Source organism: Quercus suber, unplaced genomic scaffold (genome assembly GCF_002906115.3).
Source record: "Quercus suber isolate HL8 unplaced genomic scaffold, Cork oak 2.0 scaffold_905, whole genome shotgun sequence".
Lineage (NCBI taxonomy): Eukaryota > Viridiplantae > Streptophyta > Magnoliopsida > Fagales > Fagaceae > Quercus > Quercus suber.
In genome coordinates, this window is record NW_027070329.1 from 132,632 (window position 1) to 152,602 (window position 19,971).

General features: G+C 34.3%; 1 protein-coding gene across 3 annotated transcripts; it reads left to right on the plus strand.

The window, feature by feature from the left end:
- The first annotated feature begins 7,693 nt into the window (after positions 1-7,693).
- LOC112023970 (protein PHOSPHATE STARVATION RESPONSE 1) lies at positions 7,694-19,481 on the plus strand. Of its 3 annotated transcripts, none has more exons than XM_065768210.1 (9): positions 7,694-8,123; positions 12,499-12,607; positions 13,778-14,411; positions 14,514-14,724; positions 14,809-14,885; positions 15,001-15,040; positions 16,156-16,210; positions 17,830-17,899; positions 18,726-19,481. In XM_065768210.1, the coding sequence occupies exons 3-9, from the start codon at positions 13,785-13,787 to the stop codon at positions 19,086-19,088; spliced, it is 1,443 nt and encodes a 480-aa protein (XP_065624282.1). In that variant the 5' UTR covers positions 7,694-8,123; positions 12,499-12,607; positions 13,778-13,784; the 3' UTR covers positions 19,089-19,481. The 3 variants fall into 3 exon arrangements, with proteins under 3 accessions (XP_065624282.1, XP_065624281.1, XP_065624283.1); XM_065768209.1 differs by having other exon boundaries at positions 7,695-8,123; positions 12,499-12,577; XM_065768211.1 differs by lacking the exon at positions 7,694-8,123 and adding an exon at positions 9,478-9,527.
- The last annotated feature ends 490 nt before the right edge of the window (positions 19,482-19,971 follow it).

Consider the following 19,971-nt stretch of genomic DNA (forward strand, 5'->3'; position numbering starts at 1 on the left):
TGTGTGTGGATTCCATGTGATTGTGATTATGGGTGAGTTGGTTCTTTTTCAAGCTCTTTTTCTCATTTCTCTCTATATATTAGGTTGTATAGATGGAGTTGATTCATCTCTTCATTTTTTAAATTTATTTTTGGGATTGTTTTGTGTAGATTTTGAGGATTTTTTTTTAAAGTAGTATTGGGTGGTGGTAGTGGTTGGTGGATTTTTGTTGTGTGTGGCGAGTTGTACCTGTGGGTGGTGGTGGCGGGCTGTGCTTAGGTATGGTGGCGGCAAACTGTGCTATGTATGGTGGTGGGTTTGTTACTGGTTGTGTTTGTGTATGGAGTTGGATTTTATTTTGTATTTTTTATATTGATGGTTTTGTTTAATGTTTTTTTAATATTTTTATATATTATTTTAATGTTTAGAATCAAAGAATAGAACATTTGATGAATGGTGTATTGTAAAATAATGTGGTAAAATAATAAAGTAGGTTTTTGGTGTGTCAAAATGACATTTTTTTATAGAAGAGCTAATGGTAATGCTATAATTTGTGAGGTGATATATGTACACACAAATTTCGTAATGATAAATCACATAAAAAAAAAAAAAATGTAGGATCTAGTTAAGGAGTGTCGAATAAGTTTGGTGAGTTTTAGGCAATCATCAACTTTTTTTAGGGAGTTGCACAACATTCAATTCAATGAATATTTGTTAATTTGCTTTTGTTACTTTCTAATACAGTGAGACTTGCTTTTTCCTTAACAAGTGCAATCGAGCACCCATTAACATGTTTCATAAATGAATGTTTGATTTTTCTTTTAGTTTTTTTTTTTGGAGATTGATGTAAGCTTTAAACTATATAGTATATATATTATTTCGTTTTTTGTTTTTCTTTTAGTTTAATGGATATTTGTTAATTTACTTTTGTTATTTTCCAATACAGTGAGACTTGAATTTTTTTTTTTAAACGAGTGCAATTGAGCACCCGTTAACATAAATGAATGTTTGATTTTTCTTTTAGTTTATTTTTGAAGATTGATAATTGTAAGCTATGGAATATTTATACTATTTCGTTATCATATTGTTCTTCTCTCTTCTGTGACGCAAGAAGAAAGAAACAACCCAAACATCCTAAAAACAACATAACAGCCCCAATCTTTACCCACAAATAAAGAAATGAAACGTACCATTGAGAAAATCTTGTTCTTGGTGCCTTCTTGGAGATTGATTTAGGTGTTTTAGTCCCTTCTTTATAATAGTTGTTCTTATCACATCAATTTCACTGTTTCTAGAGATGTATGCTACTACAAGATCATCTTCAACTCAAAATAAAAGGTAGGAAATAATGTAATTAAAAACTGGTTACAAAAATGTATCAGATTTGAAAAAAGAAAAAGAAAGAAAAGAAGAAGCTGTCATCATCATCACTAGTGGACCACCAACATTGCGTTCTCCTAAAGAACGAGCCCAATGAATAAATATAATCATAATGCCCGCTAAAAAAAAAAGAAAAAAAAGAAAAAGAGAAACTACTTCAAAAATAGTAAACGAAATTTTCCTGGATTTTCTTCGCATCAAAGAATTACCAATGTGCTACAGCGGATTTTGTGTTATACTTATCACCATTATTGTATTTATCTACTTGCTAAAACCACAAATTTTTTTAGTGGGGGCCATAACCTTTTATAAAAGTTCAAAATAACTCACACGAGAAGGTGGTAATTCATTTGTACCCATTGATCAAAGTTTGAATTAGAAAATTCTATTTATTTTTAGATAAACTGCAAACTTATATATTTAATTATTCATAGACTAGGCACAAGTGCACAACATTGGCTTGATACATTTCAAGCATAATACAATGACTTTAATCGAAACTTTTTATTTTTTATTCTCACATTTAAACTTAGGATTGAGGACCTGAGGACTTAAAATTAAACCAACCACATATATGTGACTGTCCATGCCTTAAAGAAACCCCAATAATTAGTAGAAATTCCTTACATTTTATATATTCTCCAATCCCACAAGCACAATTAGTGGTTAAATACACTCACATAGAGAGAAGGACCAAAAGCAAAAGCGAGAAAACCAAGTGGCTATTTCGAGAGTAGGCTGGGTCGGCTAGGCCCAATGTTAACATGTTTTGTTTGTCAAGTCATTTTCTTGCAAGTGAACTTGCTTTATCCCCTACCCCCATAATATTATAGTTAGATTGAATAATTTTGTTTAATATATCTAATTATGATTGTTCTTAATTACACCTGTGTATTAGCGGGAACTATGAATGAATATTTTATAATAAGTTGTTGATCATTAAAATAAATTTATCCATTGATAAACAAATGCTTAAAGAGTTAGTGTTTAAAGCGAATCACGTGAAACATGCTTTTATAAATAGGAGAATTCATTTGGAAAAAAAAAAAGTCTAATTCACACTTCACATGATATTAGGATCTCAATCTCCATTTGAAATGAATTCATTTCATAGTTCAAATTAATATTAAAAATCTTAAGCTATATCAAATACCAAGTCATTTAAAATTTAAAATTATGTCTTTCAAATTGAAGAAATAAAATGTTAACACTGTAAAAATAGACTCTTAAAATGGAAGTAATCATGTTCCCTCTACATGACACTCTGGAATCAAAGAAATAAAGTGTTAATCGTGAAATAGATTCTTAAAATGGAAATAATCATGTTCCCTTTATGTGACAATATCAAATCGAAGTAATAAAATATTAACCATTAAACCTTACTTCCCACCGACTGCCAGCTCATTGAAGTGGAACTCCATCATGTGTTGCAATCGGCTACCGATCATTTCCAAACTCGTTGTAGTTATGAGATATTTTGGGTTATTCTCGTCTATTTATTTTTGGGACAAAGTTCATGTAACGAACTTCAATCTTAAAACCCAAATAAAAAAGAAAAAAGGAAAGAGGGGAAGGGCTAATCGGATTGAACGTAATCCTATCATAATGAAAGTTCAAGATATGATGCAATTTGGAAAGAAAATTTATTCGGACTTGACCTAACCAATTGTCTAGCCAGATGAGGGTGTGGTTTTGTCATATGAAAAGTCGGTTTCTATGCAACTTAGATTGTAGACGTTGTTCTCTAATCCAACACATACATGCATCAATTCGTGTGGGTATATACCATATATGGCGTCCTACATGATTCCCAAGCTATTGCCATCTCCTTTTAGAAGAATCAGAATCGAAATCTATTTTACCCTTTAAGAAAATATTTCAACGGCCATACTGTTCCGAAAGTCAGTTGAGATTGTCATAAAAGAATCCGAGGTTTTAGGATAACTTTTTTACATTGTTGATGTGCTAAGTGCATTCTCATCAGGTGTGCTAAATGCCAAATATTTGGCATATTTGGCATTTGGCACAAGTGAGTTGAGATTGTCATAAAAGAATCCGAGGTTTTAGGATAACTCTTTCACATTGTTGATGTGCTAAGAGCATTCTCATTAGGTATGCCAAATGCCAATATTTGGCATATTTGGCATTTGGCACACCAAACACCAAAAAATTCCTCACATGAGATGTTCTATATGCCATAATATTTAGCACATATGAATAGTACCATTCCCTCTTTGAAACGGTACGGACCAATATACTAAAAAATATTAGTTTATTTATTTATTTATTTATTTCTTTTCTCTCTCTTCATTTATGACTTTCTTTCTTCTCTCTCTTTCTTTTTCTTCTTTCTTTCTCCGCCTCTCACTCTCACTTCATCTTCTCACTTCTCTTCATTTTTTTTCTTCTTCTTTCTTCTCCAGAACCTCCACCTCTCCCTTTTTAACAATGCCTTGGATTAATAGTGGACAACTTACAACATTGGGGATTCACCCCTAACCTTAGCTTAGGTTCTTAAGCTTTCATAGAAAATAAAAACTCTAAAAAATGATGAAAAATAAGGTTTCCCAGTTGCCAAAAACATGGCTATCCTTGTATTCCTTTAATATTTATAATATTCAAAACCCTAAAATGCATGCTCCCCAAAACAGAAAATATAAAATGTCAATTCACGTTTTTCAACCGTGTGTCAACTTCTAGATCTCTTTTGGCCTTGAAAATAGCATATTTTGAAGTTTTGGTAAACTACAAAGTTTTAGATCATCGAGTCCTATTTCCGTAATTGCAAGAATCAAGTCAATTTGATATCAAGGTAAAAGATATGACCAAAATACCAAAACTGGTTAGAATATTTCATGTCAAGATGTTCTCCATCTTTGGCTCAAACGAATTTCACATATTCGTCCTAAAAAATAGTTGCATATTATTTCATATATTTTTATTGAAGCCCACAAATAACATACATGTTAAAAAAATTAACACCATACATTTAAAGGATTTTATTTTATATATAATATATATAAATGTTTTACTTTTCCCATAGTTTTTATCTCATTATCAATAAATTCATTGTCATGTATTTTCTTTCCTTTACATTAAGAACGATACTTTAAATATTTTAATAATAAAATTTTATACATCGTAGTATTTTTTTTAAATAATAAATATTATAGTTAAAAGAGATTTTAATAAAGCAAAGGCATAGTCTCAAATTTTATATAATAATATTTTGATTGTTATATAAATTGTGGGGATAAAAGCCCAAATTCATATATTGGGCTTGTGCCTTATTTGAGGATATGGGTATGTCCGAGAAGGAGTAAATGATTGGAGAAGACCCTGGAGTGGAGAATCACGTAAGGAGATGGTAAAGAAATATAATCCGAGGAGCGTATCCTTTTCGAATATGAGGAATATTGGTCAAGAAAATACTTGAGCGGTTTGGGTAACCTTCTAGGGAGTTCCAACGATAAGGATGAACTTCAGGCATATATGAAGATGATAAGAATAAAGAAATATCTAAGGGAAAAGTTGCTACCACTGCATTAAATGCACTGTAGCAACTTTTCTGACTGCATTTATGTGGAGAAGACCCCTGAACAGTGCAGCTACAACTGCCATCACTTATGGAGAACCAAAGAAGATACTTGATGAGACATATACTCAAGTGAATGCTTAGATGAAGAACAAGTGTACGATCAAGATAGTTTGAAAGAAAACTATATAAATGTAAAGACCTTTCATGAGATCGGGATCGAAAGAAGAGAGGAAGAGAAGAAGAAGGAAAATATACTGTAACTCTAAGAATTGTATTAACCTTTCAGATAATAATTTATCTCCTCGGACATCAGTTTATTCAAGTTTCAAGTGTGTTTTTGTACTTGTTCATCTTTTAAAATCTTGATTAACTATTGTTTAGTTCACAAACAGCCTAGTTCTTTCATCCATTCTCTACAAATTCATTGTATTGGATTATTGGGCTCACATTCCATATCTTTTGGGCCTGTGCTACAAATATTGACCCTACATAAATAATGTAATATCGAAATATTTATGTGGACCTTTTATGTAATATTATTCACCCAAATAATAAAATAAAATTTTATTTATTTATTTTTTATATAGATAGTTTTAATTTATGACATTTGCTCTTGATGAACCCAATCAATTTTTAGTATAAGCAGAGATTGAACCAACCTATGGTGTTCACTCTTTTATTATTAGACTAAGACATCCATCGTTTTTAGTGTAGGCAGAGATTTAATCTCAAATCTTTTTTGAGGTTTTATCAGTTAAGTTAATTAGAACCCACCAGGGCACACTGATAATGTCTATTAATTTGTAATGATTGTAAGTAGAAACAACAATTGTTTTTTCTTGATTATGCTTACATTTTTGTTAATTTTTTTACTTCTACCAAATATTTAAAACAACAATACTTTTGAGTTTCCATGCGTCAGAATAATAATAGTAATAATAATAATAATAATACTAATTTATAGAAAAAAAAATCTTTTAGAAAGAGAGTGAACACACAAGCTTATTATTGATTATGCTAAAAATCAACTTGTGCCTTGACTGGACAATGAACGCAATTATTTTGGATTAAACATTATACCTTGAAATTCTGTGTCTACGTGAAGGGCCTTGGAAAGTCCACAATGTCACATCTTGACATGTGTCCAGCCAAAATTCCCTGGACCATGTTTATTGTGTGAGAAACAAAGACCCAAAAAAAGGTTAAGATTGCTCAAAAAAAAGAAAAGAAAAAAGGCCAAGAAGAGAAAAATGCACTGTCAATTTGACCCCTCAGTGCCCTCATTAGCTTTATAAGCAAATGAGAGAACATTTTTCTCTTCATATGGTGCAAACAGCAACTCCTAAGCCCACTTGCACCCCATCAGATATTTCCATCGCCCACCAATACAAACCTCAAATGTGGGACCTACACCAGCACTATTCCATGGCACTATCACACGCGCTGTCATGGCGCGTGGTCCATCCACTGTTCCCTTATATGGTAGAGGCGACTGGCCAATAGGCCCCAAAGAGACAGAGAGAGAGAGAGAGAGAGAGAGAGAGCTAAGCGCACTCATCACCGTTCACTTCTTCCTTTCGAGCACGCCGGTGACGGAACTTAAAAACACCCGCCTGTCACTACAGCACTATCTCCATCGTGCTCAGCAAAAAATTTCATCATTTTCGATTCGATTCNAGACCTTTCATGAGATCGGGATCGAAAGAAGAGAGGAAGAGAAGAAGAAGGAAAATATACTGTAACTCTAAGAATTGTATTAACCTTTCAGATAATAATTTATCTCCTCGGACATCAGTTTATTCAAGTTTCAAGTGTGTTTTTGTACTTGTTCATCTTTTAAAATCTTGATTAACTATTGTTTAGTTCACAAACAGCCTAGTTCTTTCATCCATTCTCTACAAATTCATTGTATTGGGATTATTGGGCTCACATTCCATATCTTTTGGGCCTGTGCTACAAATATTGACCCTACATAAATAATGTGAATATATCGAAATATTTATGTGGACCTTTTATGTAATATTATTCACCCAAATAATAAAAATAAAATTTTATTTATTTATTTTTTATATAGATAGTTTTAATTTATGACATTTGCTCTTGATGAACCCAATCAATTTTTAGTATAAGCAGAGATTGAACCCAACCTATGGTGTTCACTCTTTTATTATTAGACTAAGACATCCATCGGTTTTTAGTGTAGGCAGAGATTTAATCTCAAATCTTTTTTGAGGTTTTATCAGTTAAGTTAATTAGAACCCACCAGGGCCACCACTGATAATGTCTATTAATTTGTAATGATTGTAAGTAGAAACAACAATTGTTTTTTCTTGATTATGCTTACATTTTTGTTAATTTTTTTACTTCTACCAAATATTTAAAACAACAATACTTTTGAGTTTCCATGCGTCAGAATAATAATAGTAATAATAATAATAATAATACTAATTTATAGAAAAAAAAATCTTTTAGAAAGAGAGTGAACACACAAGCTTATTATTGATTATGCTAAAAATCAACTTGTGCCTTGACTGGACAATGAACGGCAATTATTTTGGATTAAACATTATACCTTGAAATTCTGTGTCTACGTGAAGGGCCTTGGAAAGTCCACAATGTCACATCTTGACATGTGTCCAGCCAAAATTCCCCTGGACCATGTTTATTGTGTGAGAAACAAAGACCCAAAAAAAGGTTAAGATTGCTCAAAAAAAAGAAAAGAAAAAAAGGCCAAGAAGAGAAAAATGCACTGTGCAATTTGACCCCTCAGTGCCCTCATTAGCTTTATAAGCAAATGAGAGAACATTTTTCTCTTCATATGGTGCAAACAGCAACTCCTAAGCCCCACTTGCACCCCATCAGATATTTCCATCGCCCACCAATTACAAACCTCCAAATGTGGGACCTACACCAGCACTATTCCATGGCACTATGCACACGCGCTGTCATGGCGCGTGGTCCACCACTGTTCCCTTATATGGTAGAGGCGACTGGCCAATAGGCCCCAAAGAGACAGAGAGAGAGAGAGAGAGAGAGAGAGAGAGAGAGCTAAGCGCACTCATCACCGTTCACTTCTTCCTTTCGAGCACGCCGGTGACGGAACTTAAAAACACCCGCCTGTCACTACAGCACTATCTCCATCGCGCTCAGCAAAAAATTTCATCATTTTCGATTCGATTCAGAGACTATCGCTATCAATCTTTCCGAGCTATCTATGAATTTTTAGGTATGAATTCGATATACCCATTTGATCATTTTGTTCAAATTATGCATTTTTTTGGGCGTAAATTTGAATTTTATGTTGGTGGGTACTGTATAATTTGGGATACCCATTTGGAGTTTATTTCCAGTTTGGTATGTATATATATATATTTTTTTCAATCTGTGGGCTGCAAATTGAATTGGGTTCTCTCTCTTGAGTCTTTTCCGTGGATATTTGATGTTGTTTTGGTTTTTTGATACATGTAATGGCGTATTAGCTCTATAATTTTGATGCATATGCATTGGTTTGTTATGTGGGGATTGATTTGCATGTGGGGTAGTGTCTATTTTTTTTTGTGAATTTCAGGTTTTTGGTGGAGTTTGGTGTATTGGTGATATTTGATTCTTGGAGCCAGCTACCACTTATTTTGTTGGTTTTTCTTTTGGTTGGTTGACGTATCTGTGGTAGCTTATGATAGAGCTAAGGGTGGCCCTGCTAAAAGTAAGTGGTGAAAGCTTTTGTGAATGATTAAGTTGAGGGATTGGCTGGATAAGGTGGAATGTTTGACTAGATGTTATGTTTGGCCAACTTGATATTTGTGAATTGGGGTGGGGTGGCTAACCTGTATAGTGCTTTACCTATATATATATATATATATATAAAGACTGGCTAGTGCTTTAATGATGATCTATAATATGAAGTTTTGGTCGTATATGTTTAGGAAGTGTGATATCATATCATTGTCTTTTGCTCATGGATTAGTGTTAGTGAATAGGATGTAATAGCATGTTACAGCTTTACTAGGATTGCCAGTCTTGATATTTTTATGAGAACCATTTCATGTAAAGCCAGCTTTAATGGCTTTGCTTGGTGTTATATACAAAGCTGATTCTGGAAATGGCATTGGTAGTATACTGTTGCAGCACTAGAATCATTGATACAGTACCTCATTCAACACAAGGAAATCACTTCATTTTTTTCCCCTTTTAGATAATCCAAATGAATCAATAGGTGTAACTTATACTTCAAGGATCAATGGAGCAGTCCTAAGTATTCTTTGTTCAGGAAAAGGTGGTATTGTCCTTGAGATAGGTATTAGTTAGTGCAGACATTGATTTTGTGGCAGAATTAGCACTTTGCTAGACTTGCCAAATAAGGTAGCTGCTGTTCTCTACAATTTTCCATCAAGAAGTTTTATAATGACAATTCCTATTTTTCCTCTATTTTCTTATTTGTAGGTCTTGGGAGATTTGAGTAAGATGATAATGATTATTGAATATATAGTGCTGTGATGGTTGTTTGATGCATTGTCATGATTGTTCTAATTTTCTCATCTGGGTTTTACTGTTTTAACAGTGGTTAAATCCTCCATGGTTGATGTACAGTATTATGACAGTTGACCTTAATTCTTGTCGCATTATGTGCAAGGTACATTTATTAAAGAAATCAGGAAAATATTTTGAACTTCAATTTGTTCAATGCGTTATATTAATTTATTCCCACCTGTTTCTCACCATATTGGGGTGATTCTTTTGCTTTTTCTCCAAGAAATGGAGGATTTCTTGGATAAGCTTCCTTGTGATAAATGTTCGAGACTAATGATGAAGGTAAATGTTACCTACTAGGTGGAAGAAGATTTTATTTGACTATTTTGCATTTTTCAAGGCCTAAGGACTTGGTGAATATAAAATGTGATCCTTCATTGGAGTAAGCAAAACTGATTGTGGCAAGGCTAAGGCAACTCCATATGGATTATTTATTAATACCCTAGATATCATAGTTTGGCATGCTTGGGTTCCTTCTATCAGGGCATGGTTGATTCGGGATTAGTGTCTTATTAAATTTCCTGCATCCTGAGCTTTTCATTAGGCTATTATCTGTTTGAGAAAAGCTTGAATGCAACCTTCATTACTCTCATTCCAAAAAACTGTTGTAGTAGAAGTTAGGGACTTTTGGCCTATTAGTCTTGTTGGGGGTTTATAAAATAATTGCTAAAGTTTTGGCTACTTAACTATGCATGGTCATGAGAGATATAAGTTCAGCTTCAAGAATGCTTTTGTTCGAAATGGGTAGATTCTCGACCCTGTACTTAGTGCTAATATGCCTTGATAGTAGATTGAAGACTGGTCTACCAGGGTTACTTTGTAAACTAGATATTGAGAAGGCTTTCGACCATGTAAATTGGGGCTTTCTTCTAAATTTGCTAGAGCATACTGGTTTCTCTAATAAGTGGAGGAGATGGATTTTCTTTTGTCTATCTATTGTTCGTTTTTCTATTCTTATTAATGGTTCTCCATGTGGTTTTTTTCGAGAGCTCCAGAGGGTTGAGACAAGGCGATCCTTTGTTATTTGTTTTGGTCATGGAAGCTCTTGGAAGAATGTTGGATAAAGCTGTCTATGAAGGCCGCATGTTAGGTTTTCGTGTGGGTGATTTAGAGGGAAGATCTTTGGTAGTGTCTCATCACCTTTTTGCTGATGACACTGTAATTTTTTGTGATGATGACCTTGATCAGATTCTGATTCTCTGTATGGTGCTTATTTGGTTTGAGACCGTTTCTGGTCTAAAAATAAATCTGGGTAAGTCAGAATTGGTACATGTGGGAGTGGTTCATAGTATTGAGTTATTGTTGAATGTTCTTGGTTGTAAGCAAGCTAATCTCCTAATGAAATATTTGGTTCTTCTTTTGGGTGCAAAATTCTAGGATAAGACAATATGGAACTTGATTCTAGAGAAGGTGGAAAGGAGATTAGCGGGATGGAAACATTCGTACCTATCCAAGGGAGGTAGAGTGAATTTAATTAAAAGTAATCTATCAAATTTACCTACTTATTTTCTATTTATTTCCTATCCCTGCTTTTGTGGCTAACCGAATTTCAAAACTTCAATGGAATTTCTTATGGGTGGTCTAGGGGATGAACCCTAGAGGTGAAATATGGATGTGTATGGGGTGGTTGGTGTACTGGTTCAGTTTCTAGTCCTTATGGTGTTGGCTTATGGCAAAATATTATCCGGGGATGGCCTTCTTTCTCTTGTTATATTCTATATGAAATTGGTGATGGTTGAGGGTGAAGTTTTGGCGGGACTGATGGTGTGGGGAGACACCTCTTGCTATTAGTTATCCAGAATTATATAGAATTTGCCAAGATAAGGAGACAGGTGTGGTTGAGCTTATAAAGTTCACTAATATGGTCCTTCATTGCGATGTAAGTTTCTTTAGGGTTGCTAATGATTGAGAATTGGAGGCTGTGTCGAGTTTCATGGATACCATATATGTTTTTTTTTTGTAAGGGGGATTGGGGAGGATGAAATAGGCTCGAAACTAGATAGAAATAAGGGGTTTATTGTTAGTGCTTATTATTGTCTTTTGGTGGGCTCTAATGATTTCAGTTTCCCTTGGGAAAACTTATGGAAGCAGAAGATCCGTTCTCGAGTGGCTTTCTTTGTCTGGAATGTTGCTTTGGGGAAATGTCTGACGATTGACAATTTAAGAAAAAGGAAGTTTTGGATTTTGGATTGGTGTTATTTGTGCAAGTGTAATGGTGAATTGGTTGACCTTTTTTTACTTCATTGTCCAGTGGATTTCTGGTCTATGGTTTTGGGTTTATTTGGAGTAAGTTGGGTTATGCCAATCAATTGTGGGGCTCCTTGCTTGCAGGTAAGGTTGGTTTGGTCGTCATTGAAATGGTCATATATGGATGCTTGTTCCCCAGTGTTTGATGTGGTGTTTTTGGAGGGAAATAAATAGTAGGTGTTTTGAAGATAATAAGAGATCCATATCAGACCTCAAGTTAATTTTCTTTTGAACCTTATTGTATTGGTTGTCTGCTTTACGAAACCAATCATTTTCTTCTTTTCTTGATTTATGTAATTTTTGTACTTGATTTGTTAACCCCTTTACACTCCCTATGTACTAGGGCATCCCTTTTTTTATATCAATAAATTTTATTACTTAACAAAAAATATATGAAGGATCATCAAGCATGCTTGGTGAAGTGACTAAAGTCTGTCCTAGAATATTCCTGAGTGCCAGAATCTGATCTAGAGTTTAAACTTCAAACCAAACACATTTGTTCATGTGAGATGATGGGGTGTATGATAATTAATTTTCTCTCTACTCATAGTTTCATGGGAGCTGATCTCATATATATTGTTTATGTATGTATCTCTGTATATTTTTATGTATATACATATGTATATTGTTTATGTATGTATCTCTGTATATTTTTATGTATGTATATATGTATTTATATAATCTTGGGGTTGTATGTGAATTATGTGATTGTGCCTTATTTAGGTTTCATGGAAAGCTTCTCATCTTCTTCTCCACCAAGAAATACTTGTTACAGCATGCTTCCATTTGGTTAGAAGTTTACATTAATGTTGTACTTCTGTTTGCAGATGTAAAACTTGATGTCATTTTCGTTGGTGTGGATATCAAGAACAAGCAACCAGGGTGGTTTCTGTAGCTTTTCAGTTGGTGAGTGAAAGCTCGTAAAACAACTTTACAGTGAGTATTAATAGCGTAATAGGGTGGACAACCCATACTAAGTTAATAGTGTAAAAGTTAATCTATCTAATATAATATATAAAAGTTGAAGCTTAGAGAAAGTGTAGCCCTAGCATTCTTAGATTTGCTCATAGTATGGCACATGACTAGGCTAATAATACACCATTGTGCTAGCTTAATTAATAATACAGTTATTTTATATAATAAATACTAACACCAAACTAAAAGAAAATCATATATGTATTAATTGTAATATTCCACTACCAACATAATCTAAAACAAAGTTTAACAAAAAAAAAAACAGAAAATAATATCTACTATGACTTATATAAATTAAAAAAAAAAGAAAAAAAGAGAGACCTGAAAATCAGAAGAGACTAAAACCCAATAAACAACCCATACCGAAGGAAATTTTGTTAGAAATTCCATGTGAAATCACTACAAATTGTGGTAAACCACCCAAATTGGAGATATATCCAAGTGTCAAATTTATTAATAGGTGTGTATAATTTTATAGAATTCAAAAGCATCTTACATTTTTAATTGATTTCATGGAATTTTACACCCTTAACAACTGAAAAATATGTAAGGTGCTTGTTTTGAGTTTGATTCACATTTTAGGGCTAGCATTTTTTTGCAAAAACACGTCAACAAATTCAACAATAGAGAAAAGAAACAACTTTAATTGTATATGATGTATTATAGAAATGGACTATACTGATTCAAATTATGTATATAAACAATTGATAGTCACTGTGAAAGTTCAACAACAGTATTCATATTTTGTGAACAAGAGACGATAACATGTATGTTTTGTTTATATAGTTTGCAAGTGAATAAAGCATGAAAAGAGAGATGGGTCTTCATTCTTATAATCAATACTTATTTGCAATTTATATTGTTAATTTGTACTAGGTACAATTTATGCTGTTATAAAACTAAAGAAATTTACAATTCAGTTCAGTAAAATATATGAAAACTTGATTAATGAAATTAACTAATCTTTTTCTACATTTTTTTTTATATATAAAAAATAATTACAATGAAAATTCAATTAAATATAACCAAATTTTTGCCTGTAAAAGAAAAATAAATAAATGTACCGAAGCAAAGTGTGGTTATAAGCTAGTTGATTTAATAACTGACACACTCTTTCTTTTCTGATTTAAGGAAAAAAATGGAGGCACGCCCTGCCTTATCCTTTCAAAGGCCAGGTGCAAAGCAGCTTAGTAGCATGGGGATGTCTGGAGCACTGTCTACATCTTTACCAGTACTTCCAACCCCTTTGGAAGAAACATATCCCAAATTACCGGACTCTCAACAGGTTTCCATGGAAAGAGAACTTGTAACAAGGCCTCTCAACCATGCAAGTCATTTATCCTCCAACAGTAGCGTAGTTGGTCACATGTTTTCATCATCCTCAGGATTTTCAACAGATCTTCATTACTCATCTATTTCACCCCATGAAAAGCATTCAAGACACAGTCCTTTTATTTCTCAATCATCAACTAATGCGGCATCTTTGCCAATAACACATTCTTCGGGATCTCTCCAATCTACAGCATCACATTATGCCAAAGAAAACAGTGCTTCCTGGCAAACTGATTCACTTTCAAGTTTTCTTGATTTTCCTGTAAATACCCCTATCGAGAATAGTCAGGTAGAAATCAGTAGTTGTAATGCTGCACTAGCATCCGAGGAATTTACTAAATGGGCTGACCAGCTAATCACCGATGACGATGCTTTAGCTTCTAATTGGAATGAGCTTCTTGGTGACACCAGTGTTACAGATTTGGAACCAAAGGTTCGGTCCTTGTAAGATGTCGTGATTAATATTTGTCCATTAGTACAAATGGGTAGCTTTTAGTATGATTAATTATGAAACATTTTGGGTTTGTTTCTTTAGATGGTATTCCCGGTGTCCAAATCATCTCCAAATTTTCAAGCACACCAGTCCCAAGTTCCTCTGCAGCTTCCTGCTACTTCTGGAGAAATTCGTGCTGTTGCTAACCCCACTTCCTTGGCAAATAGTGCCCCAGCCAAGCCACGCATGCGTTGGACACCAGAACTTCATGAATCCTTTGTGGAGGCTGTCAATCTCCTTGGGGGTAGTGAACGTATGTAACTCTCATGCACTAACTGTGGTCTTTGCCTTAAAGTATGAAAGTTTCTCATCAATTTATTTATTGCTCATTTTACAGGCGCTACTCCAAAGGGTGTGCTGAAGCTCATGAAAGTTGAAGGGTTGACTATCTATCATGTGAAAAGCCATTTGCAGGTATTTATGCTTGACTTCTTTTAACTTTAGATTAGCTTTCTACTGAAATACTGTGTGAGCATGCATTTGCGTGTGTTTTTACTTTTAACTGGAGATCTTGCTCCATGAACTGCAGAAATATAGGACAGCCAGATACAGGCCAGAGTCGTCAGAAGGTATATAATAAGTACCCGTGTGTCTGTGTGCGTGAGTGCGTATGTGCAGCATGCGTGTGTACAGGCACACTCTATGCATGTATCTGTTCTGTTTTTGGATATATTTGTTCTGCCTTCTTTACTCGCTCTATCAAATCCTTTCTGTTTGAATGTTTTCCTTTGCTGGGAAGAACAGGGGTGAGATGATAACTTCAATATATTAGCTCCTTTCTGATTGAATGTTTTCTTTTGCTGGGAAGAAGGTGGCTGGGATGTTTAAGTACGCATTTTGGCCTCCCAATTAACTCTCAATCAAATTTCATCTCTTTCTTTTATAAGTGTAAGGTGGAGCGTGAGGTCTTGGTTTCAAGACCTACTGAGTGCATGTATGCCTTACCAGTAATACTAGTAGTAAAACAAAGTATTCATTTTGCCCTCTGTTTATGTTTTCATGGAAATTTAAGATTCTAAAGATAGGAAATGTTTTAGGAAGAGGCTTTTTAAAAACATTTTTTACCTGAATGTCTGTGTTATGTCATTGGTGCTTCTGCATGTTGTGAAAGAAAAGACAGACAGAAAGTAGTGTAATTTTTGACAGAATTGGTCATCCCAAATATGCAATAGGCCTTATTTTTTAACATCTGGAGAATTATAAATTTGTAATTAGCATTTTGGCAGAATATTGTGTACTTTAGCTCTAGATGGTGTGGGCTTAAGTACCATTCCCAAAATCTTATGTCATTCTCTTTGTAGTTTGTTATGCTCAGTTACCATCAAATGAACAAGTCTTACTCATTTCTCAACTCAACCCAACTAATTCTTAAATCCCAATTGAATAGGGTCAGTCTCTTAATTGTTTCCCACTCACGTTGAAATGTTTCTCACTCCATTTTTTTTTTTTTTTTTTTTTGGTGTGGGAGTAACACATATTGACTTCTGTCAATGAAGGCACTATCTTTGATTAAAACAAGCAACTATAAATATCTTCTTACTAATCCTTTCTGGCTTTGTTGGTTTTCCCTAGCTTTGGCTTATGCTAGTTTATTGCAGATGTTTTTGGCACTGAGATGATGACTTGTTTTACTATTTACATATTAGATGTAAAGGATTTAATATAATGGCTTGTTAAATTGCAGGATCATCAGAGAAAAAATTGACTCCAATTGAAGAAATGTCTCTTGACTTGAAAACGTAAGTCAATTTATTAAAACCTGGAAATTCTATTTTATCATTTGGTATGTTACCTTTATTCTTGGGCTTGGAGTATTGCATAATCTAGTCTAAGTTTGAGAAATTTATTGCAACATCTAAGTACACCTTGGATTGCTTTATACTTTTTTATAGGATTTTTTAAGTAAGTAATAAAAACTTCTTTTAGATAGGGTTTATTAATTATTATTATTATTAAGTAATAAAAACTTCTATTAAAAGATAACATAATGTGTACCTCCTTTTTTTTTTAAGGAAATGGTGAAATTCAAAATATTTTAGGCTGCAAACCTTTAAGACATCTAAGGCTCTGCTAATAGTAAACATTGACCTAGAACCCTAAGATGATGGATCTAGAAATTGACAATGATCAAATGTAGTTATACTGTTCATATTACTTATGAAAAGTATTTATTTAAAAAGCACAAAAAAGGAGGGTGCAACTGTAGTAAATGGGAACTATACAAAAGAGCCAAAAAGAAAGAAAAAACAAGAAAAGACAAGGTACAAGAGTTTTATAGAGATTTAAGAAGAATTTCAATTGTACTGAAAAATGTCCTTTCCCTCAAAAGTGTGCCTAGTCGTTTCTCTCCAAAGAGTCCACATTAAGCACAAGGGAATTGACCTTCAAATTTCTTCACTAGTATGCTTTCCAAAATACCCCTTCCAACATGATCAATGATATGCACTACTGAGCCCGGCATCACCCAACTTTCCCCAGAGGCTAAGCCCTACTGTCCACTTCTCTAGAGCCATTGAACAATACAACACCAATCCATCAGAACTATGTCATGTCTCCATAAATTATCAGTTAGAATTTTCTCCAAAGCTGTGATCCAAGTGAAGAATGCAATCCCCAGGCGGAGCTTTTTCCCTCCATATGCTTCTCTAAGGTCATTCCTTGATCACAACACCTTGTAATAGCCTTTGACCCGAAAACCCTTTGTTTTTGAAGGAAGCCAAACCATTCTATCTACTCCATACTGTCTGAGTCTGATAGAATATAAATCCTTCAAGAAATTATCCAATGATTCAACTTTCCAATCTTGAATTACTCTTAGGAATGAAAGATACCAATGAATACTTTCATTAGCCCTCTCCATGTAATCTATCACTCTTGTTGCATGTCTGTCTGTCTCTAGCAATCAGAGGTAGTTTTTATACCAATTCATGTTATGCTTTAAGTTGTGTCATCAATAAGTTTTCATAAATTTTCTTCAGTAATTCTACTTTTTGGTGAGGGTAAGATTGCATGTTCAATTGCACTAGCCAGCTGTGGCACTTTTTCAGACTGAAGTCAGCCACAGCTGAACTTGCTTGTAACTTCTACTGCAAGTTTAGCCCCTTGAACGTGTTCTGAGCAGTCACTATTGACAATCATTCATGATTGTTCTCTCCTTCCAATTAACCCTTAAAATAGTTGGTTGATCAAACTATGTAAACGAGCGAAACAGCCTTACAAAAAAGGATTTAAAAAATCCACAAAAAGTGGATTTGTGAGCCAGACAGATGGGTATGGGCTACCCTGATGGGTTAAGATCTGTAAAATTATTATGCTCAATTTATTTTGATCTCTGAACTATGTTCTGTTTGGATAACAGGGGTATTGAGATTACTGAAGCTCTGCGAATGCAGATGGAAGTTCAGAAAAGGCTGCACGAACAGCTTGAGGTATGAAATATTTCCTCAGAAAAGGATTTCCTTTTCAATTTATATTGGAAATCTGTTTCCTGTTTAGGTCAGCTTTACTTTGCCTTTGCAGCCATCTATGGCATTGTGAAAAAAGTGACATGGTACGAGAGATCTTCTTATGCCCCTGTTTAGCACTTTTGACATTGCTCAACATGGGTTGGAGCATGTGACCTTTAAATATAAAATATATATATATATATATTTTCTTTTATCTAAGTGGTCTCTTTCTACTAAATTATACAGGAATTGCACCTCATTGTTGCTTTCTAATATACTTAATTCCTGGTTTTCTGTATCTGTCGTTTGTGGTGTAATATTATATCTCTAACTTCTGAGCAGATTCAGAGAAATCTACAATTGCGAGTAGAAGAACAAAGAAGGTATCTGGGGTTAGTGTTGACACTAGGGAATCTGTGTATCAGGGGGTATATTAGATTGCTGGATTGGTTGGCACTGGGAAATACTAATTTAACTGACCTGGGAAAAGTTGCTGCTGCATTGTTTGTTTAGAAATTAGGTCTCTTTGCAACATTTAGTTTGCAATTTTACTGGCCGCTGCTATAATTTTGGTTGCTGGATTGCTTTTGCTCATTGAATTAAGGATGAAAGCATAAGGTGTTCTTGTGAACATTCATAACTACAAATATTTCAGGTTGTGCTGACCATGTGCGGACATATGTATCTCAGCTGTAGTCCCCTCCCCCACCTTTTATTATTATTATTATTATTATTTTCTTCCTTACATTGCTGGTTTGCTGTATCTGTAGTTTCTGGTTTAATATTGATATGTCTAACTCCTGAGCAGATTCAAAGGAATCTACAATTGCGAATAGAAGAACAGGGACGGTGTCTCCAAAAGATGTTTGAGAAGCAATGCAAGTCTGGTGTTGACAAGCTGAAGACATCAGCAACCACTTTGGAGAACCCCTCAACTCCATCATTGGATACAGTCCAAGAGTCCCCTGCCAAAAGTGAACTGGATGCCTCTCAGGTAGACCATGGTAAAACAGGAACTGATCCAGTCAATGCCAACACTGCATTGGAAGAAAGTTCACAGGAGCTGGGTGGAAAGCATAAGGTATCCGAAGCCAACGATCCAGAGAACTCCGAGCCAGATGCTTGTGAGTCTAGTTCCCAACCCTCAAAGCGTCCAAGAACAGATGAGTAAATTACATTGTCTGCCAAATCTGCATTGGACTGACAAGGCCATAGTGATTATTGGAAGATTTCATTGTTTGAGTGAGAGACATAGCTGACCAATGGATAGAGCTTTGGACTGGGATCTCTCGTCTTTCTATTATCATATATTCTCAAGGATGATTAGCGTTTGAAGTTAAGTTTTGATCATAATGTTCTTCAACCTTCTTAATTGCACTCTTTGAGTTAAGCGAGGATGAGGATGCATAAAGAATTGTTGAGAGAACCCCTGCTAATTATGCCTGCATAGGACTCTATTTGTAGTAAAAAGACATTATCCTTAGTTTTAAGCTATCAACAATCATGTTACTGCCAAACAATATATATCTCATAATTTATACCACAATGCTCGGTGACGTGTTCATTTTGACCTGTCAATCATTCGAGGCTTTCTTATTTTCAGAAGATGTAGTGTTTGCTTAATCAACATAAGATGTGGGTTCAGATATGCAAGCATGGATGCCATACAAACCATTTAGTCTATAAGCAGGTGGTTGTGTAATTAGGGTGGACAAATCGACTAAATTGGTTAAGGCACCAGCCATTTTAAAGATAGAAAATGATTGACCAACCTATTTCATCATACAATATATGTAGCTTTAAAGAGACATTTGTTAGTGTTGAACAAGTTTAGAGGGTGTAAATTATTATTATTATTATTATTATTATTATTTTTTTGGGTTGAGAAAAAGAGGGTGTCAGGCTTCTCATTGACTCATTGGCATTTCACTATCATGATAAAAAACCGCATTAGTAAAAAATGTGGAAAATGTGGAATGTTTGCACTCGGTACAAATCTAATGAAACAGACACGAATATTTAAAGTGGTTTCCAAATGGAGAACTGGTGCCTCA

Bases quoted from the DNA above. Each gene is read 5' to 3' on its own strand.
- LOC112023970 (XM_065768210.1), top strand. From the start codon at position 13,785: ATGGAGGCACGCCCTGCCTTATCCTTTCAAAGGCCAGGTGCAAAGCAG. The intron at 14,725-14,808 runs GTATGTAACTCT...CTCATTTTACAG, and splicing joins TCTCCTTGGGGGTAGTGAAC to GCGCTACTCCAAAGGGTGTG. The intron at 17,900-18,725 runs GTATGAAATATT...ACTCCTGAGCAG, and splicing joins GGCTGCACGAACAGCTTGAG to ATTCAAAGGAATCTACAATT.